General features: G+C 40.8%; 1 protein-coding gene, 1 long non-coding RNA gene and 1 pseudogene across 5 annotated transcripts in view; 1 reads left to right on the top strand and 2 right to left on the bottom strand.

Annotated features, from left to right (window-relative positions):
• Window positions 1-25,470, bottom strand: part of LOC148357536 (capZ-interacting protein) — a 33,422-nt gene that overhangs the window by 7,359 nt on the left and 593 nt on the right. The window contains exons 2-5 of one of the 4 annotated variants that reach the window (XM_088346459.1): window positions 4,860-4,952; window positions 4,666-4,731; window positions 3,494-3,571; window positions 1,454-1,543 (exon numbers count right to left, since the gene is read on the bottom strand). In XM_088346459.1, the coding sequence (XP_088202585.1) occupies window positions 1,454-1,543; window positions 3,494-3,571; window positions 4,666-4,731; window positions 4,860-4,952 (327 nt within the window). The remainder of the gene's footprint in view (window positions 1-1,453; window positions 1,544-3,493; window positions 3,572-4,665; window positions 4,732-4,859; window positions 4,953-25,470) is intronic. The other 3 variants (XM_088346460.1, XM_088346461.1, XM_088346462.1) reach the window with 3 other exon arrangements.
• LOC148357538 (U2 spliceosomal RNA) lies at window positions 21,656-21,791 on the bottom strand (annotated as a pseudogene).
• On the top strand, window positions 22,043-25,344 carry LOC148357537 (uncharacterized). The gene is made up of 3 exons (XR_015851607.1): window positions 22,043-22,210; window positions 24,082-24,210; window positions 25,175-25,344. It is a non-coding gene; the product is annotated as an uncharacterized LOC148357537 (long non-coding RNA).

Below are 25,470 nucleotides of genomic sequence, written 5' to 3'. Positions count from 1 at the left end.
CAGCAATTCTTTCACAAGATTTTCATTTCTTTTTTCCTGGTATCTTTTGTCGTATACTACTATTATTTTTGGGGCCTTATTAAGTCGGTTGCACGATACAGAACTGTATTTAATCACATTTTTTTAGTGGAAGTACAATGTCGGCAACAAGATTGACTTGGTATAATTGGAAATTATTTGAATGCAACACAAACTTTTTCTTCTTTTTACCTGTTTTTTTTTCTTTTTTTTAATCCCTTTTAAAAAAATCTCATTGTGTTTATTTTTTACTAGCTGTTACTTTTTTTCTTTTTGTTCTCTATTTACTTTTTTCCTTTGTTTCTTTTTCTTTTTTTCTGTCTTTTTTCTGAATTTTTCCTTCTTTTTTCTCTTCCTTGTGTAATTTTTTCTCAGCTTTACACTACTTTTCCATTTTGGTATTTTTTACTTTTTTGTTCTATTCCCCCTTCCTTTAAGTCATTTTGTGCAGAATTTTACATAATATTTCGTCATATAGGGATGAAAGAAGCAAAAACAACCTGAAGAGCCGTTTAGGACCCAAAAGAGCCGGTTCCATTTAGTGAGCTTTTCAAAAAACTTTAAAAACTCACACACGCAGCTTACAGGGAACATTGCGCTGGATAGATTTACTTGTGCACTGAGAATATGCACGCAGTGCGCAATTGCGCACGCGCGCAGCTTAGAGGGAACACTGCTCAAGACTATCATTGAAAAAAAAGGTGGCGATTCAAACAAAGAAATCTTCTAAGGGCATGACACGCTTCACAAGCGGAAGTTTTAAAATCAGTTTCAATTTGAATTTGCCATTTCCTACCCTCTCTGCATCCACTCGTCAACTCCACTGTACCAGCTCAAAGATAATGAAAAATTCAATATTTCCTTTACATGTATATGTATTTATACACATTTTTTATTTTTATTCACATATTTTATACATAAGTAATACTTATTGTATACTATTTTGTTGTTTTGATTATTTGCTACCAAGAGTTTGGAATGTGGTCTGATTATTTTGGTTTGTATAATACTTTTATTTGTGTATTTTTGTGTTTACATGTTTAAAAGAAAATAAACAAAAGTCTATTTGAGATAATAAATCAAAGTTTGCGCAATTGTGCGGGCAACCAATTAAATAATTAGGGGGAAAAAACAAAGAAGTGTCACTCATAAATAGTGACGGAGACATGGCAATTTGAGAGCTTGATTGTGAAAAAGGTAACTAAATGTTTACAAGTCACGAGTGCAAATAAAAAGGACATAAGTGTTTTTTAAAAAGCAATAGAATAATTATTCAAAAATGCAAACACAACTGTTTTTTCAGGTGTATGGATACTGAATTCTATGCAAAAATATGAAGAGAATGATCGTTCATAAATGGCCTGCACCCCCCAGAAATATCAAACATTACACAAAATTTCCAAGATCATAAAATGTCTAATATCCACAATCCTACCTGCACAGGCGAGAAGAAGAAAAGGGAAAAGCGGCAGCCCTTCTGTCCCATTGCTGCAGGGCGCGTGTGACAACACTGGCGATGTAAAACCTAGCAAGAGGCCCCCCCCAGGCCCGTCATCCCATTATTAGTTAGTTAATCTCAGCTCAACAAGGACAAGAGCTCCATCCCTGGGCGTAACCAGCCCGTTTTGGGGGTGCTCAAGAACCCCACAAATTCAACCCAAGCGCGGGTGCTTAAAAAAAAATTATAGCATTTTAAAAAAAATGTTCCCAAACAAAGGACAGACAGACAGACAGACAGACAGACAGACAGACAGACAGACAGACAGACAGACAGACAGATAGATAGATAGATAGATAGATAGATAGATAGATAGATAGATAGATAGATAGATAGATAGATAGATAGATAGATAGATAGATAGATAGATAGATAGATAGATAGATAGATAGATAGATAGATAGATACTTTATTCATCCCCGAAGGGAAATTCACATTTCCAGCAGCATCCCTGAGCTGAGAACAATACAATAATAAAGCAAAGAGAATACAATATACAAATACCCAATGTGACGTGCAAATGCCCACTGTAGCATGTTATATAGAATATCTAAATAGTGCTATACACAGAATACATATTGCAATAAAATTCGGTAATATGCAATGTAGGGGGTGTGGTTTAATGTGGGCTTTTACTCTGCCGGGTAGAGTTAAAGAGCCTCATGGCATGAGGAAGAAAAGATCTCTTCAGTCTGTCCGTAGTACAAGACAGTGACAGCAGTCTGTCGCTGAAACTGCTCTTCTGTCTGGAGATAATGCTGTGAAGTGGATGCGATGGATTGTCCATGATTGACCGCAGCTTTTCAAGTGCCCGTCTCTCAGCTACTGTTGTCAGGCTGTCCAGCTCTGTGCCCACAACAGAGCCCGCTTTCCTTGCCAGTTATAGGCTTGAATAAATATGATGAATAAGTATGATGAAAAACACTAAATTAAAAAAATAAAAGTAAAACGAAACAGAAATGTGAACAATGCAGCGTCAGAATTCCTCCACTGTTTTGAAATGGTTAATCCATTTGATTCCTAGCGTTGCTCTCGATCGCCCCAGTAGCTACCCCCACCGCCCTCCTATCTGTGGAGGCTTTGGTGTGTTACGGTGATAATATGTTATACAGTCAGGGGCGTTACCAGGGCAGGTAAGTGAGGGTGCGAGGGGGGTGTCAGTGCCCACCCATGGTCACGCTCTGCCACCCAAAGAGAAATGGACAGAGTGGTGAGAGCTGTCTGAAGAAAAAAGAAAGAAGAAGAAAAAAAATAAAAGATAAAAAGAAAGACAAAGAAAAAAGGGAAATAAAAAAACAAAAAAATTTAAAAAAAAAAAAGAAAAAATCAAGCAGGAAAAAATGATAAAAAGACAAAAAAAGCAAGAAAAAAATAATTGATAAGCTAGGAAGAAAGGAAAAAAGAAGAAAAAAAACATAAAGAAAAAAGAAATAAAAAATAAGAAAAAAAGGCAGGAAAAAAGGAGTCGCTTTGTTTAGTATATTACTCATAATAATAGTATGTTCTGCACAAAATAAAAAAATAGGTTTCTGAAAATTATATTATTCTACTAAATGATAATAACATTTTTTTCAATCTTTTAACTCTTTCCAACATTTTTGTTACTAAGCAACTTTAAACTGGAATACCTGCATAACACATCAAAATGTCTGTTAAAATATTTACTTTTCAATGCAAAAACGAATCGACGACTCAATGCGTAAAGTGTAAGGACGAATTATACAGTGTTGAATGGAATGCATATATTCCATGCTTTTTCTTCTGTATGTGTATGTGTGTGTACTCTATTAGAAAGAAATGAGTAAGAACTGGGCATGGCATAGTAATAGTGGTTCTGCTAACCACAAAGTTTAATGTTGATGTTACGAATGGAAAGCGACGCTCTGAACCTGGCTCAATCCAAACATCAGTAGTAAATCTGACAGGCCGCAGTGGCGAAGCCGAGCGCCGAGCCAAGAGGTAGCAGCAATGCAGTACCTGGAGTCTTTCGATGACCGATGAAGTCTTGGTCCGGATTTTGGCAGGACTGCTGAAGTTTGTTCCGTTATTATTGGTCTGGAAAACATCATTTTGGGGGTATGAAAATAATGTTTTGGTTACAAATTACATTTCAAGTTTAAAGAGGGGAAATTAAGCCATATTGACAGGTCAAAGAAAATCAACAGCAACAGATATTTGTTTTTTTTCCATTGCCATTTTGAAACAAGTCAAAAAGTGTACATCGACAGAACTCTTAACATGCTGAAATCGTCCACAAAGTATGTCAAATAAGAAGAACAAACAAACTGATAGACAACACCTAAAGAGCAAGTTGCAAAGTACTGTATTTATCAAAACAAAATCTATAATCCATACATCCATTCATTTTTTTCACCGCTTTTCCTAACAAGGGATGCCGGGAGTGCTGGAGCCCATCCGAGCCATCTTCAGGCAGTGGACAAAATCTATATCATGTTTTAAGCCATGGGATCTTAATCTAAATTTATTTATAAATCCTGATTTACGCGTGTTTGTGTGTGTGTGTGTGTGTTTTAGTGTGTGTGGCGTATAGGCTCTAAAACGGCTGAACTGTTTTTGGGTAAAAATGTACACTGTTATACTTAAGGCCTCTGGGAGTGTTTTTAGCTAGATTTGGTGTCAAGGCACCCCCAATAAATACCAACAACATTGATAAACGTCTGCTTTGGTGTACAAGCAGCTCTTTGGAACTCCCTAGTGACTCTTAGGCACTTTTTCAACAAACCACACCACCAACAACTTCGCGCAAGAAGAATGCCCAGCAACGCCAAGCCAAGCGACACTGGGCCATTGTTGCTTGTCATTTCTAAATTATGTTATAATGATGTAAGACATGCTACCAAGTTAAAATGATTGATAGAAGAAACCAAAATTAATTAGGGGGCAGTTTTCTTTCTTTACCTTTTTCTCTTTTCTCTAATTCGTTCATTTTGTGATGTGGGCGTTGTAGCAACATGCTTGAAAAGAAGTGAAAAAGTGAAAAACAAACAAAAAAAAACTTCGTTTTTTTTTTATACGTAGCAAATCTCCAAACAAGTTTTATTTGACCCCGCAATATTTCAGGTCAAAGTTAGTTTTTTGTTAATTTAACCTTTTAAGCACCAATTCACGAAAGCCACAAAATAACTCACACTCAATTCCTTCACATCTTCTTTCTTGATGGAAAGCAAATAGGGATGATTTCTGCGAAAGGGCGTCTGCAAAAAAAAAAGAACAATAAAAGAGAAAATTTGAAAATACTTGTACTTAAGTTGGCATATTTATAATTATTCAACTATAATTTCAATACTGCCTTTGTTTTTTATTTCTGGAAAATAATTCTGACCTGTTGTACCTCGTCTTGCGTTGCAGGCATGGGTAGGATGTGACCTTTGAATCTGTCCGCCAGCTCAGCCACCGAAAGCTTGAAAGGAGAATCCTATTTGGGGGGAAAAAATAAGAATACATTTTGAGAAAAATATTTATTTTGGACAATGAGTTTATTAATTTAAGAATAACAAGTTAACATTGTTGTTTTTTTATTGTCATTGATTAACAACGTCATGAACACCGTTTGCAACGAGATCCGACATGGGACTCCAGGATAACTAAGACAAAAGTGTAAAAAAATATAAAGAAAAATAGATAGGCAAAAATATTTACAAGGTTTTGCTTGGAAATTTGGTCTTTTCGTAATAATCGTGCAATGAGAAATAGTGCATCTTAACAAGAAAGCAAATGTCAGGCTCCTCCTGCTGTCGTCAATCAAATCGACGTATCTCATGGCAACGGAAACACAAAGGATCACAGGTTTTATGCACATATGTTGAAATCCTCAAAACGTTTTATTTTGCATGACTTCACCACCGGCACCTCCGCCCAAATGCATGACATCAGTTTTGCCCTGAAAAACGCCCCTCTACAGAAAAAACACACCGTAAACTTGTATAACGCTTTCATGAAGACTGACTCGCTCAAAAACTTTTTTTTTTCCTTAGAAGCAAATGTTTAAGTGAAAATTCCGGAATGACTCCCGTTGTAGTGGTTCGAAGAGCTAACGGATTAATGTAGCCTTGATTAGTGTATTTACTTTCTCCCCCCAATAAACATTGGTTTACTTCCGTGTGTACGTCCGTGTTTAGCCGTGACGTCAGCACATACCTGACCTGAACCGATCGCCACGCTGTCTTGAAGTTTGAAACCAATCAGATTCAGATTCAGATATACTTTATTGTCATTCGTGTACACGTGTATACAGAACGAAATGTCGATACATCTGACCCGCACAGTTTCCTTGAGCGTCAGCCGGGATAGATACGTTTTCGTCAGAATTATAGCGCAGCAGTTCGTCATCTCGCGGTTCGATGTTAGTTCCAGTTGAAAATCGTCCAGTAATATCACTGTCTTCGAAAATAAACCATAATATCAATTATTTTGGGGTGTTTTAACTTTTTACTGACAAGCGTCTTCGTGTAAACAGTGCTCAAGTGAATAGAAAAAAATATGTAATTTGACAATAAAATGAGTGTGTAATAATTCACCTCTAATGGTCGTTGTAGCCTAAAATTTAACTGAACTGAAGAGTTTGTAGGCCTATTCAAAGAAGATACATTACAAAAGCCCTGAGGATACTACTTGAAAAAAATTAGAAGCCTACTTTCAGAAAGGATGGATTTTAGCCTGCAACAGGACATGGAAACTGCAACAAAAGAGAGAGCAAAATAGATACACTTAGTGGCTGAAAAGAGCCAATAGCTGGAGTTGGTTGGAGCTTGTTTAAACTGCAAATGTCACAGTGATGGGTGAAACATGCTTTACTTCCACGACTTAGCTAACAACAATCATAGCGGCGAGCCACAGCCCACAGCCTAGTACCTAACATAAGCAGCTAGAGAATGAAACAGTGGAAATAAAGTGGAAGATGCCATAATAACGGGCCTGTTTGACATTCACTCTCATGACCATCTGCGAAAGGCTAATGACCCTGAAGGACGAGGCAAGCTTTATTGTAACAAAACAGCTAACCATAACAATAGCAGCTCGCAGCAAGCCATAGCCTGCAGGCAAGTGGGAAATTAGAGTGCCTGAAGAAGGAAACAGTGGGAAAAATTTGAACATGCCTGAATCAATTTATGTTTTCTTAACATCATTTTTGTAAGGTTTTGCCTCATTTTTTCCTATTTACTGTTTGTATCATTACATTATGGTTAAAATAGAAAAATACATCAAATTAGCTGATTATGATTTCAAAGTTAAGATTTTTGTATGATTTTTTGGGTAACATTTCTACAGTGCTTTAATTTTTTTATTGGAGTTTTTTCTTCAATAAAAATAATCATCCATGCAAGTGACACCGAATGATGAAGCAATAGCGGCAATTCATAGTCCACAGCCAGGAGGCTAACAGAAGCAGCTAGAGGAGGAAACAGTGGAGAAAAATGCAGAAAATGCCTGAATCACGGAAATCAGTGATGTTTACTTGCATGACCAGCTGTGGAAGGCGAGTGTCACTGAAGCACAAGCACAAGCACAAGCAGCTAAAGATAACAATAGAGGCAACATCCTGCATCATCCCAGTCCCAAAGAAATCAAGACCAGAGGAACTCAACGACTTCAGGCCAGTCGCCCTGACATCACATGTGATGAAGACCATGGAGCGGCTGCTGCTGCACCACCTGAGGCTACAGGTCCGTCACGCCATCGACCCACTGCAATTTGCTTACCAGGAGAAGGTGGGAGTGGAGGATGCTATATTATACATGTTACACCGATCCCTCTCTCACCTGGATAGGGCGAAGGGGGCTGTGAGGATTACATTTTTGGACTTCTCTAGTGCCTTCAATACCATACAGCCTCTGCTACTGAGTAGGAAATTGACAGAGATGGGAGTTAGCTCACACCTTGTAGAATGGATTACTGACTACCTGACAGGCAGACCGCAGTATGTGAAACAGGGGGGCTGTACATCGGACACCGTGGTTAGCAGCACAGGATCTCCGCAGGGGACCGTTCTCTCTCCGTTCCTATTCATTCTATATACATCGGACTTTAAGTACAACTCTGAGTCCTGCCATGTGCAAAAGTTTGCCGATGACACTGCGATCGTGGGATGTATCAGAAACGGGCAGGAGGAGGAGTACAGGAAATTGATTCAGGACTTTGTCCGATGGAGCGACGCAAACCACCTGCACCTAAACACCACCAAGACCAGAGAGATGGTGGTGGACTTCAGGAGAACCAGAACTCACCCGGTTCCTGTAACCATCAAGGGAGAATGTGTAGAATTTGTCCAGACCTACAAATACCTGGGTGTGCAGCTGGACAACAAACTGGACTGGACTGCCAACACAGAAGCTCTATGTAGGAAAGGGCAAAGCCGACTTTACTTCCTCAGAAGGCTGGCCTCCTTCAACATCTGCAAAAAGCTCCTGAAAATATTCTATGAGACAGTAGTGGCAAGCGCCCTCTTCTATGCGGCAGCGTGTTGGGGAGGCAGCGTCAAGAAGAAGGATGCCTCTCGTCTCAATAAACTGGCTAGGAAAGCGAGCTCTGTTGTGGGCAAAGAGCTGGACAGCCTAACAACAGCAGCCGAGAGACAGGCACTGAAAAAGCTGAGGTCAATCATGGACAATCCATCGCATCCGCTTCACAGCATTATCTCCGGACAGAAGAGCAGTTTCAGTGACAGACTGCTGTCACTGTCTTGTACTACGGACAGACTGAAGAGATCTTTTCTTCCTCATGCCATGAGGCTCTTTAACTCCACCCGGCAGAGTAAAGGCCCACATTAAACCACACCACCTACATTGGATCTTACTGCATTATGTGTTCTGTGTAGCACTATTTAGTTAATCTATATAACATGCTAAAGTGGGCATTTGCACGTCACACTGGGTATTTGTATATTGTTTTCTTTTGGCTTTATTATTGTATTGTTCTCAGCTCAGGGATGCTGCTGGAAATGTGAATTTCCCTTAGGGGATGAATAAAGTATCTATCTATCTATCTATCTATCTAGTTGTGAGACGTATTCTGTAGCTAAGTGGCTAATATGAGTTGTTAGAAAATAAAACAATGGAAAAAGGAGTGAAAGATGCCTGAATGTTGAGACTTAGCGAACACATGCAGGGCTCATTTTATGAGCAGATTCAGAGGTCATTATGCGCTTAAGTACCACTGGGACCAGCTAGCATGGAAAAATAGATTCGGGCTTCCGTAGTCGTAAGATAGCCACCAGACATGTACGCTTTTTTAAGTTGTTTACTATAAGTAGACATTTCTAAACCTAAAATCATGTATGTGAGATATTAGTATGTATTTACTTTTTATTTGAACCAAATCTGTTTCATTTCAATGAATGAAGTAGTTTTAAACCAATGGGGGCGCTATATAATACACACTCAAACATTAATGTAAAAAAAGTAACTGTTTTCCGACATGCTCTTTACATGTGGGCTTTCCCAGCACACGCCTGACGCTTTGCCATATTTGGCAATCCACTTGAGTGGGATTTTTTTTTTGCCGGGCTGCTGGAGAGATTCTGACAAACTATTTCTGGGGGAAAGATAGGCCTGGGAAAAAAGCTGCCGTGACAAAGCTTACAAGTCTATATGCAACCCCCCTTCCACCCTTAATTTCTCTTTGAGGGGTCCTTGAATGTCCTACGGGACATCTGGAACACACTAGTGAAAAAAGAAGTCCAGCAACAAGACATCTTTATAAGGAAAAAACAGGAAGAAAGTCATCTAAATGTTGACATTTCCATGCTCCGCCCAGATTAGCATACTCACCAACATTAGTTTTATGTGTAAGACTACTACTTATCTTCTCTTGAAAACGCTTACCAATTTAAACAAAAAAGTTTTTTTTTTTTTTATAAATGTGAATGAAAAAAATCCGAACTCAAGACTAGTATTTTAGTCTACGTTTGCTTCTATGGGCATGAATAAACTGCTCCAAAGATCACATTTGATTTCCAATTTGGTAAAAGTTTGCCACTTTTGGTTTTAAAAAAGCAACTTTTTCCTTGAAAAGATTAGACAAATAAACGAGATGTACAATGTTGCGTTTTTGGTCACTTAAAGTCTCCTGAGTTTGTATTCCTTTAGCACTCATTTCCAGTTGCACAATACAATAAAGCGACATCTAGTGGTCAAATATTACAGTGTCTCTTTGACTTATTCATTTATTAGATCGTTGTTATTTAGCTTATCCACCTTTTCAATTGTGTTTTATTTTGTTGCCAGAAGTGTCCTTGAATGATAACACAGCGCTATCACAAAGAGATGTAGTGTCATGGACATTTCCAGCACGACTGTACTTTAAGTTTTGTTTTGAATGGTGCTCTGCTCTTCCTGTCTAAAAGCAATTGTCACCAATCTTTGTCTTTGCATTTTTGAATTTCTACAGGTATTAATCTGCAGCTCGTTTGTGCCCAGAATATTCGGTTTGTAAAAAAAACTCACAGCTTTTATTCAGAAAGATCTGTTGTGTTACAACTAGGATATAAACGAACACAGAGAGTAAAAAAAGAATTTCTTCTTCATTGTCAAAATGAATCATTGCTTTCAACACATTGGTTGAGGGCCCAAAAGTGGCTAACGTGAGTGGCTCGAGAAGGAAACAGTAGTGTGGTAAGTGGCCATAAAGTGGGATGAGCACCACAAGAAAGTGTCACGGTTTCCATGGCACCCAATTGGCCCCCGCAGTGAGGCGCCAGCTTCTGTCACGCTTGCCATGGCGCCCAATTGGCCCCGCCCGTGGGCGCCAGCTGAAGCTTGTTGACAGATTGGCTCCCTGTTAGTATTTAAACGCTGTCCTCTCAGTCGCCTTTTGGTAGGTCTCAGTTTTTACACAGCAAGCCATTTTTTCGTCTGTCCTGTGTTTTTGCTCTTGTTTTCCTCCCGGCCATCGATCGTTTTTTTCCCCACTCTCGACTCTGCCTTCGCTCGCCACGGAAATACCACTTCCGCCTAAGAGCAACCTACTCCACGCGACCAACGATCTCCGGATCGAGTGTGCGCTCCTTTCTCTTTTCCCCAATAAAACTGTGAGTAAAGTTACGCGAGTGGGTCCTGTTTCCTGTTCTGGTCCTGACAGAAAGAGCTAGCGTCCCAACATCTCCATTCGAACTTCTGTAGCAGTAAGATGGCTGCCAAACATATCAGTTTTTGCAAGTTGTGTGATATAATTACAGATTTGTGTACCTGAAATCTGAGATAGTACATGTGTTTTTATTTTTGATATGGGGTAAATTAGGAATGTACGATAACCGTCTTTTTGATTCTGATAACTTACAACACCCTGCTTCTGGAGACCAGTATCTGATGATTTGTTAAATGTTATCTTTAGAAAAAAAAAATCAAAACACAAACACAAAATCCGATTTATTTTCATGCTAATTTCTATTTTTATATACAATTGCTTTTTCATATACAATTGCTTTAATAAACATGACTCCAAAAATTTGCGTTGGAGGGACGAGAGCTAAACTTTATCAATCAATATTAACTTTGTTTTACAGCACTGACTATGACAAGATATTGTGATGAGCACCAATAAATATTATTAAATAACAAAAATATGATTATGTGTGGTTTTATTATTTAAAAATATGTCTGAAATACTTCTAAGTGTTCCAAAAGTAAGGGCCACACGTTCCTTGGCCAAGAAAAAAGAATCACTCTTTCTTATCAAGTGGTATTATTTTAGCTATACTCATTAATAGCGAAAATAAATAAAACTACAGAACGTACGGCAAATGTAACATTTAGCTTGGCATCAAGTGATGTTTTATATGCTGTTTTTTGTTGTCTTCAGGTTTTCAGATGTAGCCTCATGCAGCGGGTTTGACATTTTTCTTTGAGCTTTGCTCATCACAAGATAAAGACCCATACCCCGCGGAGGTGAATTGTTCAATTGAGGTTTCCTCTTATGACCCGTCGGAAAACCACACAAAGTCGGCCATTGTCATAGGCAAAGGATTTTCCGAGAAAATGAAGTGAACTCGAGGATTGTGTGAAAGATGAAGCCAAGAATTAAAATGAAAAATGATCCGAAATAGGATCTTTCAACATTTTGGATTACCAACCTAGGTTAAACAAAACAAACCCACAAAAACAACTCTTTGACACTCTCACTTTGAGTCCGTCTCATAAAACATGTTAGCTTTTCTAATCTGTGTAAAAAACCTTTCTTAGAATGAGCAAAAAGGAGTTACCCTCTGCTAAATATCTGTTTGCCTTTTTTTAAACTATAATCTTTTTTATTTTGACAGAGAAATATCTTGAAACAAGGCAACAAAATGACCTATAATGGCCAAAATATTCTGCCAATTACATAAGATTTCATATTTTGCAGTATGGAAAACTACACAGAGGGAAGTAAGTGGCTTAGATCTGTGGCTAGAGAAGGAAACAGTGGAAATAAAAGCACGAGACACCTGAATCACATGACTTGGTGATGCTTTCTGCAGAAGGCGAGTGACACAGAAGGACGAAAGGAGCAGAAAACAATAACAAAAGTGGTGTGACATAGCTTAGAGCTAAGTGGCTACAGATTGCTGGAAAAGGAAACCTTGGAAAGAAAAGCAACAGATGCCTAAATCACAGGACTCTTGAGATGTTCACTGTGAAAGGCACGAAGCATGAGCAGCTAACAATAACAATAGAGGTGAAACACAGCCTGAAACTAGGTGTCTAGTGAGTGGCTGGAGAAGGAAATTGTGGCAGAAGTGGAGGATGCAGGGTGACATTAAAGGACAAAGCAGCTAAAAATAACAATAGTGGTGAAATATCCAGTTTGCTAGAGAAGGAAACAATGATAAAAAACAGGAGATATCTCAATGACAGGACTCATCAACGTTCGCATGGACGAGCAGCTGCGGAAGGCAAGTGACAATGAAGGATGAGGCTGCTTACAATAACAGTAGTGGCTAGCAGCGAGCCATTGACTCATGTCAAGTGGCTAACAGTAGTAGCTAGAGAAGGAAACTGGGAAAAATAAGCAAGAACTGAATCACACAACTCAGCGTTATTCCGGCCCTAGTTGTGTGCGTTAAATGGCCATTACGTGCCAAAAAACTCCACTGTGACAAGCTAGCTTTGCAAAATGGTCTTTCGGGTATCTGTAGTAGTAAGAAAGACGTCACACATGTTAGCATCTTCAAGTTGTATACAATAATCACAAATGTATCAACTCAAAAGTATGTTTTGGAGAAAGTACATGTGTTTTCACCTAGGATTTGAATTGTGTTTTATTTAAACCAAAAAAGTATGTTTCCGCTACTAAGAGAGGGTGTATATATACAGTATATATACAGTGGAACCTCGGTTTTCGAACGCCTCTCAGTTCGAACAAATCGGTTCTCGACCAAAAATTTCGAGAAATTCTTGCTTCGCTTTTCGGAGTTCGAACGCCGGTACGCTAGGGTGCGATGCTGAGCGGCGTACGGGTGTAGATCGTGTAGAATGCCCCCACCCCTCGTGAAGAACTGTTATCACGTGGGCGCGCACTTCTTTTGGCTTTTAATATCGGTGAACGGAGTGTTTTAGCCCCTAATTATGCCTACGAAGAAGGTCGGTGCAAGCAGCAAAGTTGCTACAGGTGAAAAAAGAAGAGTAGTGCGTACAAATATTGCATTCAAGAAAGAAATAATAGCAAAATATGAAGAAGGTGTGCGAGTTTCCCTTCTTTTGAGGAAATAGAGCATGGCTTCTGCAGACCACCACAAAGGTAAGAAATCCTATTCATAATTCTTTTCTTTATCCTTTAACCGCTCACCACTTTTTGTGGAGACCCGGGTGCTAAATGACGTGTAAACGACCTGATTTTTTTATTTTTACACGTTCATGTTTGCGTAATCTTTCGTACGGAAGATTACGCTAACGCGAACGTACGATTAGCCTGGGTTAGCTTCATGTTTACAATCATGGTAAACATTCAGGTTGTTGGAACGGATTACAACGATTTTACATTACTTTTATGGGTAAAACGATTTCGGTGATCGAACAAATCGGTTTTTGAACAGGGTTCTGGAACGGACTATGGTCGAGAACCGAGGTTCCACTGTGTATATATATATATATATATATATATATATATATATATATATGAAAGCACGGTGGAGCAGTGGTTAGCACAGTTCTGAGGTCATGAGATCAAAACCTCCTGTGTGGAGTTTGCATGTTCTCCCTCTGCTTGAGTGGGTGTCCTCCCACATTCCAAAAACATGCATGTCAGGTTAATTGGCCGGTCCCAATTGTCCCTAGGTGCGAATGAGTGAGCGAATTGTCTCTCCCTGTGTGCCCTGCGACTGGCTGGCAACCAGTTCAGGGTGTCACCTGCCCACTGCCCGAGGATAGCTGGAATGGGCTCCAGCACCCCCGCGACCCTACTGAGGATAAGCGGTGCAGATAATGGATGGATGGATCGATTATATAAATATATATATATATATATATAAATATATTTATATATATATATATATATATATATATATACTGGACTGTCTCAGAAAATTAGAATATTGTGATAAAGTTCTTTATTTTCTGTAATGCAATTATAAAAATAAAAATGTCATACATTCTGGATTCATTACACATCAGCTGAACTATTTCAAGCCTTTTATTATTTGAATATTGCTGATTTTGGCTTACAGCTGAAAAAAACTCAAAAATCCTATCTCAAAATATTAGAATACTTCCTCAGACCAAGTAAAAAAATAATTTTATAACAGCAAAACTAAATCAAACATTTGAAAATGTCCATTGATGCACTCAGTACTTGGTTAGGAATCCTTTTGCACGGATTACTGCATCAATCCGGCGTGGCATGGAGGCAATCAGCCTGTGGCATTGCTGAGGTGTTATTGATGCCCAGGATGCTTCGATAGCGGCCTTCAGCTCATTTGCATTTGCAGGTGCGGTGTCTTTCATCTTCTTCTTAACTATACCCCACAAATTCTCAATGGGGTTAAGGTCAGGGGAATTAGCAGGCCAATCAAGGACAGTGATGCCATGGTCAGTGCACCAGTTACTGGTGGTTTTGGCACTGTGGGCAGGTGCCAGATCATGCTGGAAAATGAAATCCTCATCTCCATAGAGCTTTTCAGCAGATGGAAGCATGTAGTGCTCTAAAATCTCTTGGTACACAGTTGCATTTACTCTGGACTTGATGAAACACAGTGAACCAACACCAGCAGCTGACATGGCTCCCCAAACCATTGCTGACTGTGGGAACTTCACACTGGATTTCAAGCAACTTGGATTTTGCTCCTCTCCAGCCTTTCTCCAGACTCTGGCGCCTTGACTTCCAAATGAAATGCAAAACTTGCTTTCGTCTGAAAAGAGGACTTTGGACCACTCTGCAACTGTCCAGTGCTTCTTCTCCATAGCCCAAGTCAGACGCTTCTTCCGTTGTCTTGAGTTCAGAAGTGGCTTGACCATGGGAATACGGCTATTGTAGCCCATTTCCCGGACACGTCTGTGAACTGTGGTTTTTGATACCTGGACTCCAGCTTCAGCCCACTGTCTTTGAAGCTCCCTCAAATTCTGGAAGCGGCTCTTCTTCACAATTTTGTTAAGGCTGCGGTCATCTCTCTTGGTTGTGCAGCGTTTCCGGCCACATTTTTCCCTTCCAACAGACTTTTTGTGGATATGCTTTGAAACTGCACTCTGTGAACAGCCTGCTCTTTGAGAAATTTCTTTTTGTGTCTTACCCTCCTGATGGAGGGTATCAATGATGGTCCTCTGGACAGCAGTCTTCCCCATACTTGTGATTTAGTTTACTGAACCAAGCTGAGTGTTTTTAAGGCTCAGGAAACCCTCGCAAGGTGTTTCGAGTTAATTAGATGATTCAGGTGATTAGTTGAATAGCCTACTTGTATACTTTTTCATGATATTCTAATATTTTGAGATAGGATTTTTGAGTTTTCTTAAGCTGTAAGCCAAATTCAGCAATATTAAAATAATAAAAGGCTTGAAATAGTTCAGTTGATGTGTAATGAATCCAGAATGTATGACATTTTTGTTTTTTTAATTGCATTACAGAAAATAAAGAACTTTATCACAATATTCTAATTTTCTGAGACAGTCCAGTATATATATACTGGTATACTGTATGTCCACTTGATGTTGACCATGCCAGGCACCACTCACAAAGCAACTGGACCTATATTACTCTCCCTGGCTCTTTTTCATTACATTCTTTCTTTCTCTCTCTCTCTCTCTTGTACTCTCTTTTTCTCTTTCTTTCTTTATATTTGTTTATCTCTCCCTGCCCCTCTCTCACTCCTGTCTTCATTCTTCTTTTTTTCTCTTTATCTTTCTCATTTTGTTTGACTTTCACTCTTCTATATCTCATATGACTTCTTTATCTCTTTTTCCTTTCCTTCCTTTCTATACATAACTGCCTCCCCTTTTTTTCCACTTTCTCTTTTATTTCATCCTTTTCTAATTCTCTCTCTCTCGTTTTCTCTCTCTCTTGTTCTCTATTCCTCTCTGTCTCTATATCTCTGTTGTATCTACTAGTTTAGTCCCCGTGAGTTTTTTTTTCTACCGCTTGTTGTAGAACGACAAACACGACACAAACATTAACGTTTTCCAATTATTATGGATATATACATGTTATGTATCAATAGTATGTGTGTGTTTCCTTCTTAATGAGCCTTATATAAAGCTTTTCATTTTTTAAAGCTCCAATTATGTTGTTTTTTGGTGGGGTCCAATATGGATCTTTCAACATTTTGGATTGCCAACCTAGGTTAAACAAAACAAACCCACAAAAACAACTCTTTGACACTCTCACTTTGAGTCCGTCGCATAAAAAGGCAGTTTTAGAGTAGCAAACATTGGAGGAAGTGGGCGATAAAGCACAGATAACGACATTTCCTCTCGAGACAAAAACAAGAACACGGTGATGAACCTTTTTAAGCTGACTCGACATGTTGTCACTCGATACTAGAGGTCCCTGAGGGTCCCGTCCCAGCGTTCATACACCTTTTACATGGCCAAATTCAAGCACTTTTTTAAGTTCTTTCAGTGTCAATTTTCCAATTTCTCCAGTACCATTATGTTGAGATTTTTCTAGCTTTTATTTTGAAAATCATTAGGATTGAAACAAATTATTCTTTACTGCAATCAGTAAACATAGTTGCCTCTAGGTGTTGCTGGTGCTCTACCATAAATCTTTTTTTATTCTGAAGGATGCTAGAATTTCCTACACTGAGAAAACTTAAATTACGGTATTACTTTAAGTTTTTTGAATTCTGATATGAATTACTAATCCCCAGAAAATGGATTCAATGAACCAGGACGATGGAAATATACACACAATTTATTAACACAGAGAATTAATGACAGGGGTAAAAAGCGGAGGGGAAGGCTCCAGAGATTATGGGAGTTTTCGACTGCTGAAAGTTACTAGCATAAAGTTTCCCGCTGTAATGCTCGTCAATTTGGGGAGATTCCCTTGTACAGAAAAAAATATTCCCAAGAACCAGAAAACATGTTGTTAAATCTGAAACCATCCTCTTACTTGTTGAGCCAGCCAGTCAGCCAGCCAGGTAGCAGGAAAGAGGACAAGCTATCAATCTGCTCCTCTTTTCATGTAGACCAGGAACGCTTAACTAGATCATGCCTCTACAGGCGTGGTATTAGATATCTGATACACTCAGTACTGGGTGAAAGTGTTTGAAATTGTTAAACTTGTTAGAAAGCCAAAGAAGTGAGAAATTTGCACAATGTTCTGTATTTGAGAGTGTCCGTCCAATCGACATAATTACATAAGACAAGAACATAATTTTATCAATACAGACGCTCCCCTACTTACGACCATTCGACTTACGTAAATGAAATGATCTGCATTTATATAGCGCTTTTTAAGTCAATGACTTCCCAAAGCGCTTTACATTGTGCTTCACATTTCCCAATAACGGCCGTGATCTGTGCAGCCATGTAAGGCGCTAACCTGCTTATTGGGGGTATTTGGGGTTCATTGGCCAGACAAAACGCAGATCAAAAGACCCCTTATGATGAGACAAAACGTTGGTCCTCAATTTCCCTCGGGTTACCGGGGCCCCCTTCTGGAGCCAGGCCTGGAGGTGGGGTCCACTGGCGGGCGCCTGGTGGCCGGACTTTTACCCACGGGGTCCTGCCGGGCACAGCCTGAAGGGACGACGTGGGACCATCTTTCCATGGGCTCACCACCTGTAGGAGGGGCCAAATGGGTCGGGTGCGCAGAGAGCTGGGTAGCGGCCAAGGGAGGGGTCCTTGGCGCGACGATCCCCGGCTACAGAAATTGGCTTTTGGGACATGGAACGTTACCTCTCTGGCAGGGAAGGAGCCCGAGTTGGTGTGTGAGGTTGAGAAAATCCGACTAGATATTGTCGGACTCACCTCCACGCACGGCTTGGGCTCTGGTACCAGTCCTCTCAAGAGGGGTTGGACTCTCTTCCACTCTGGAGTGATGAGAGGCGTAGAGCAGGTGTGGGCATATTAGTTGCTTCACGGCTCGGCGCCTGTACGTTGGGGTTCACCCCAGTAGACGAGAGGGTAGCCTCCCTCCGCCTTCGGGTTAGGGGACAGGTCCTGACTGTTGTTTGTGCTTATGCACCAAATAGCAGTTCAGGGTACCCACCCTTCTTGGAGTCCTTAGAGGGTGTGCTTGAGAGCGCGCCCACTGGGGAATCCCTCGTACTGCTGGGAGACTTCAATGCTCACGTGGGCCATGACAGTGAGACCTGGAGGGGCGTGATTGGATAGAACGCCCCCCCTGACCTGAACCCGAGTGGTGTTTCGTTATTGGACTTCTGTAAATTACGGTATTACTTTTAGTTCCATGAATTCTGATATGAATTGCTAATCCCCAGAAAATGGATTCAATGAACCAGGACGATGGAAATATACACACAATTTATTAACACAGAGAATTAATGACAGGGGAAAAAAGCGGAGGGGAAGGCTCTGGAGATTATGGGAGTTTTCGACTGCTGAAAGTTACTAGCATAAAATGGGGTCCATAACAAACACCATGTTCAGACATAAGGGTGTCCATATGTGCACTTGGCACCAGGATACCCTAGGCCGTAGTTCAGTGATTGACTTTGTCGTCGTTTCGTCGGACCTGCGGCCGCATGTTCTGGACATTCGGGTGAAGAGAGGGGCGGAGCTGTCAACTGATCACCACCTGGTGGTGAGTTGGCTTCGATGGTGGGGGAAGATGCCGGTCCGACCCGGCAGACCAAAGCGTGTTGTGAGAATCTGTTGAGAATGGCTGGCAGAATCTCCTGTCAGAAGAAGTTTCAATTCGCACATTCGGCAGAACTTTGCCCAAGTCCCGAGGGAGGCGGGGGACATTGAGTCCGAGTGGACCATGTTCCGCACCTCCATTGTCGAAGCGGCTGATCGGAGCTGTGGCCGTAAGGTGGTCGGTGCCTGCCGCGGTGGCAACCCTCAGACCCATTGGTGGTCACTGGCGGTGGGGGATGCCTTCAAGCTGAAGAAAGAGTCTTATCGGGCCATCCTGGCCTGTGGGACTCTGGAAGCAGCTGGCAGGTATCGGCTGGCCAAGCAGAATGCGGCTTTGGCAGTTGCCGAGGCAAAAACTCGGGCATGGGAGGAGTTTGGCTAGGCCATGGAAGCCAACTTCCGAACGACTTCGAGGAATTTCTGGTCCACCATCCGACGTCTTAGGGGAAGGGGGAGCGGTGTGCCATCGACACTGTGTATAGTGCCGATGGGGCACTGCTGACCTCGACCCGGGACGTTGTGAATCGGTGGGCGGAGTACTTCGAAGACCTCCTCAATCCCACGGACACGTCTTCTTCTGGGGAAGCAGAGCCGCAGGACTCTGAGTTGGGCTTTCGCATCTCTGGGGTTGAAGTCGCCGCGGTGGTCAAAAAGCTCCTCGGTGGCAGGGCCCCAGGGGTCGATGAGATCCGCCCAGAGTTCATTAAGGCTCTGGATGTTGTGGGCGTGTCGTGGTTGACGGGCCTCTGCAACATCGCTTGGACATCGGGGACAGTGCCTCTGGACTGGCAGACTGGGGTGGTGATTCCCCTCTTTAAGAAGGGGGACCGGAGAGTGTGTTCCAACTACAGCGGAATAACACTTCTCCTCCCTGGTAAGGTCTATTCAAGGGTACTGGAGAGGAGGGTCCGCCAGGAGGTTGAATCTCGGATTCAGGAGGAACAGTGTGGTTTTCGTCCTGGCCGTGGAACACTGGACCAGCTCTACACACTCTGCAGGGTCTTTGAGGGTGCATGTGAGTTTGCCTGTCCAGTCTACATGTGTTTTGTGGACTTGGAGAAGGCATTCGACCGTGTTCCTCGGGAGGCCCTGTGGGGGGTGCTTCCGGAGTATGGGGTACCGCACAGTCTTATCCGGGCTATGCGGTCCCTGTATGCCCGGTGCCAGAGTCTGGTCCGCATTGCCGGCAGTAAGTCGGATTCGTTCCCGGTGAAGGTTGGACTCCGCCAGGGCTGCCCTTTGTCACCGATTCTGTTCATAACTTTTATGGACAGAATTTCTAGCCTTGGTGGGGATGGAGTCCGGTTTGGGGGCCTCAGCATTGCGGCCGGGATGAGGATCAGCACCTCCAAGTCCGGGACCATGGTACTCAGTCGGAAAAAGGGTGGTATGCTCCCACCGGGTTGGGGAGGAGATCTTGCCCCAAGTGGAGGAGTTCAAGTATCTTAGGGTCTTGTTCACGAGTGAGGGTAGGATGGAACGGGAGATCGACAGACGGGTCGGTGCAGCGTCTGCCGTCATTCGGACCCTGTACAGGTCCGTCGTGGTGAAGAGGGAGCTGAGCCGAAAGGCAAAGCTCTCGATCTACCGGTTGATCTACATTCGTACCCTCACCTATGGTCATGAACTTTGGGTCATGACCGAAAGAACACGATGCCGGATACAAGTGGCCGAAATGAGTTTCCTCCGCAGGGTGTCTGGGTTCTCCCTTAGAGATAAGGTGAGAAGCTCAGTCATTCGGGAGGGACTCTGTGTAGAGCCACTGCTCCTCTGCATTGAGAGGAGCCAGTTGAGGTGGCTCGGGCATCTGTTAAGGATGCCTCCTGGACGCCTCCCTCGGGAGGTGTTGCAGGCATGTCCCACCAGCAGGAGGCCCCAGGGGCGACCCAGGACACGCTGGAGAGACTATGTCTCTCGGCTGGCTTGGGAACGCCTCGGGATCCCGTCCGATGAGCTGGAGGAGGTGGCTGGGGAGAGGGACGTCTGGGCTTCCATTTTAAGACTGCTGCCCCCGCGACCCGATCTCGGATAAGCGGAAGATAATGGATGGATGGACAATACAGGTTACTTATAAAAGCCTTAAGCATACTTAAATAAACCTAAAACATACATTCCATACAAAATATAGCACTGAGGCAACTCGCGTTCAAATTCAACTCAATTCAACCGTAAGTAGGGCAATGCTTTTACATAGCCTTGGACGTTTTAATTACATTCAAAACTTGATTTTATCAGATTTCATTCTGGTACATGGTGAACTAGTACCACTGGGAACTGTATAAAAGAGGACATAGTCGTTCCATACATTCCAAAGTGAGTTATTTGAAACAAAAAAGGTCTAAGTCAGTTTTGTGCTGGGCTTATCTGCTCTACAACTATAAGAGGAAACCTGTGTGAATCAATCCATAGGTGACCAGGCACTGCCCGCAGGAAAAACGACAAAAAAACTTGACATATTCTAAGCAAAACATAAAACCAGCAGCTGAATAGGGTATGAAAATGAAACTGCGTTTCTGTGCCCCGTTTTTTTGAAAATCTTTAAAAGCTGAAGTTGTTTTGGATTTTACAATTAATTTTTTACCGTATATTTGTGAATATTTAAATTTATATTTCATCTGTTTTTTGAGGATCCGTTGCAAACATACTAATTTACTAATTACCTAATGATTTGGTGCATAATGTTATATTATTATTGATGATATATGATAAAAACATTAAAAACCATTTTGGGGGGGGGGGGGGGTTGTAAAGGTTTATTGTTCTATATTCTTTATCAATTATCCATTATCCGTTATCGGTCAAATCATAATACACTACAAAGCCAAGAAGCCAAGACACTTGCTCCCAGCCAAAAGGCTGGGTCAAGGTCCTAGCCACAGGGCCGGGTAGCAATCAGTGCAAATGCACCATTCCCGGAGGTACTGCAATACCGGACCGATGCGAGGAGTGGACAGAGAAAACTCTTATTCCATCTCCCAATTGCAAAAATCAATGCATTGCTGTATTTTGGGCACTAACTTCTGAAAAGTAAACAAAACCAGAACATAGTACACAAATCCAGGACCTGACCGACACATATCGGCACAGTCCGAAACCCACAGCCGAAAGAGACGCCCCTTTTCAGTGGGTCGAGCCGATAGAGACGACTTTCTGAATAGAGCTGTCCTTTTGGGGCGGTGATGCGTTATATGACCAAAGCCCTCATGACAAGCCACCAGAGCAAACGTGTCGGCGTCATTTTCATGCACTTTTAAAAAAAATATTTCCTTCATTTATTGCGTAGTGTATAGTCAAACTGCCGAAAAATATGGCAAAAGCAACAATTTCAAGCATTTTCAAGCACTTCACCCCAAATTCAAGCATTTTCCTGACCTTGAAAACAACATAAATATTCAAGCATTTCAAGGATTTCAAGCACCCATACGAACCCCGGTTGTATCAAAATTTACCGGTATGTACACCACTGTCCTAATGCATCTGTAGGGGGCGATGACACTTCAAACGAAAAAATAATTCAATTGCAACAATTGTGTTGGCGTCATTTTTAAGCCAACTTGATTATATTATTATTTCTTAATTTTCTATGCTAAATGCGTGGTCGGTCAAGTCAGAAACATGGCAAGAATTTCAAGCATTTTCATGTACCTCAACAAAAAAATCAAGCATTTTCCTGACCTTGAAAACAAGATATTAAAATTAAAGCATTTTCACAGATTTCAAAGATCTGCACAAACCCTGCACTCCTCTGGGGTTATTTTATCATTTGATACCCAGTAACCTCTTAGGGTCCCATCCTCTGGGGCCCTCTTATCCGTGGGGCTTTTTGGTTCCCACCCTGGCTATCTCTTGACGCCACGGAAGGTTTTATAGGAAGGCTCACTGCTGATAGTGAGCTAAGAAAACAAATTACGCTTTTGTGCACAATTGTAGAGGAAAATGTGAGTCCTTGTTTGCATAGGAAAGAAAGGTGCAATAGCAATGCTCTGCCTGTGAATGGCACTGTCACAAATATGAAACCTCGTGTGCGTGATAATTTTTGCAAAGCTAATTGCGAAGAATTCAGTTATTTGATACATAATTAATTAATCTATTTTTATTCTTTTTAGAAATTATTTTTATTATAGATTTTGTTTTGATCCATACTTTTATGGTTTTACAATTTATTTTGTATATATTATTATACATCATTTAGCTAGTTTAATTATTTATAAAATATGTTTATAATTTATTTTCATAAATTTATTTTCAAACATTTACGCACGATTCAACTCATTTTAGTTTTTATTTATGCCCTGCAACCCTACTGAGGATAAGCGGTGCAGGTAATGGATGGATGGTAATGTTTCAGATTTTTTTTAAATATATTTATACATAATCAAAACATCTCATCTCATTTCATTAGCTACACTGCTTATCCTCAGTGGGGTCGCGGGGGGGCTGGAGCCCATCCCAGCCATCTCCGGGCAGTGGGCAGAGGACACCCTGAACTGGTTGCCAGCCAATCGCAGGGCACACAGGGACAGACAACTCATTCGCTCATTCACACCTATGGACAATTTGGACCGGCCAATTCACCTGAAATGCATGTTTTTGGAACGTGGGAGGAAACCGGAGTGCCCGGAGGAAACCCACGCAAGCACGGGGAGAACATACAAACTCCGCACAGGAAGTCTGGAGCTGGATTTGAACCCACGACAGGTTCCCATGACATGAACTGTGCCGCACAAGCGCTAACCACTGCGCCGCCGTGCTGCCTTAATCAAAACATATTTAAGCTAAATATACTTTAAATGTATACATGTTTACAATTTGTTTTTTGACAATGTTCGCACAGTTTATCTCTCGTTAATTATTATGATATTTTAAAAGTATACTCTGTGCCACTTCATAATTTTAAAAAAATATTAGTTAACAAAATATCACTTATAATCAGCTAAAATTTGTGATACTATATAAATATGAAACATCAATTGATCGTATTCAATTTAAAAAAAGGAGAAAAAAATCTAAATGAGAAAAAAATACATGGATCATTGTATTGTTACTGATTTGATGGTGGTTTTTTTTTTAATTTTATTTTATTTTATTAGCTAATATAGGTCATTATAGAACTGTTTTAAACATTTTTTCAATTTTTGGAGGGGTCATCAGTGTTCTCGTTTGCCCGGCTCCCAGCGTCCTAGACGCATCATTTTTGCTGGGGACGCATAGTCTCAAATCAACGTGCGTCCCCGGGACGCAACTTTTTGGACACAAAATTGTCATTATTACCCGATTACTTTTTTCTAACAAAGATTTACCGCACTCCAAACTTTCCGTCAGGCAGATCCGCCATTGTTGTTTTGGTCTTGCGGTTCGAGTTTTCGTCTGCACGCCGATCTCGGCGCTTCGAGATCAAGTCATTGTTGTGGTGGTTGTCGACGAGGGAAGGTGAAAATCAACACAAAATTGGTAATTTCTTCAGTGTCAGTAATAAGTCAAAACATAATGCAGAAAGTGATAACAACGGCAATAATTCCAGCACGAAAAAACGGCGGAGAAATACATACCTGTCAACCTGTACGTTTTTGCCGTACAAAGTATGTTTATTATGCATTTTAAACCGTGTACGAGGTACAAGAAAATCCGTACGGAAAAACGCAAATTTGTCAATTATGGGTACCATTCGGTATACACCGACTATCACGAAACGGCAAATCAATCAAGTCAAACCAGTTCGAGTTGTGTAGTGAAAGGAAGTCCGTCTTTTTTTTTAGAGAACCGGCTTTTTTGTCTCAACTCATTAAAGAGAGCCGGCTCTCAAATGGCTCACTTGCTTTGATGATTGATATTACGAATTATGTTGTGTAAAGAAGTTAAGAAAAGAAGTATAAATGTAGAAATTGGAGAAAAAAGACAGGTTTGTGTTATCCCTTTAATCGGTATATTACCAACAATAATTTGATGCAGAAAATGAATTAATAATTTGAATAAGAAAATGTATTATTCTACTTAATTATATTTGCATGTATTTTTTCCTTCTACGGTGAACGGCTAAGCTACTTAATTTTTTAACGTTTTTTATAATAAACCTCATTCATGTCGAGCAACTCAGTATCTCACAACAAAATGTTGATTAACAATGTATATGATATAACGAAACACATGTACAATATTACATGTTAAACTACATAAACACGTTTGAAAAAAATATGGTGTAAGATCTTTTTGTAAGGGAAAATACAACATTTTGTAAGAGCATGGAGCCTTGGAGGTTGACAGGTATGGAAATTCTTTGAAAGATCGCGCAGGCAAGGAAAACACGTGTGTTTAAGCGAACGATTCAACAAAAGAAAATAAAGAAAAGAATACTTATAGCAAGAAAATAACTTTTCTGCCAAAATTGACTAAATTATATTCCTGTTTATGCTATGAGGAGGATGATAATGGATTGGACCTTGAGAAGGCATTACAACTGTGGCGGGACAGCAAACCACGAAGAATACATGAACTGAAAGATCTAAAGTGATAACTGCTTTGTATTACCAATTAACTGATGATTAAAACTGAATGAAAATATGGATTAATATAATTATTTCAGCAATATTATTTTGTTTAATGTACAATATTGTTGTGAACTGAAAAATCTTGAAGTGATAACTGATTTGTATTACCAATAAACAGTGATGATTAAAACTGAATGAATATATAGATTTTTATTATATATTTGTC

Source organism: Urocampus carinirostris, chromosome 10 (assembly GCF_059441175.1).
Source record: "Urocampus carinirostris isolate Australia breed hairy pipefish chromosome 10, RoL_Ucar_1.0, whole genome shotgun sequence".
NCBI classification, from domain to species: domain Eukaryota; kingdom Metazoa; phylum Chordata; class Actinopteri; order Syngnathiformes; family Syngnathidae; genus Urocampus; species Urocampus carinirostris.
Note: the sequence above shows the minus strand (reverse complement) of the source record. Positions and strands in the feature narration are given on the sequence as shown.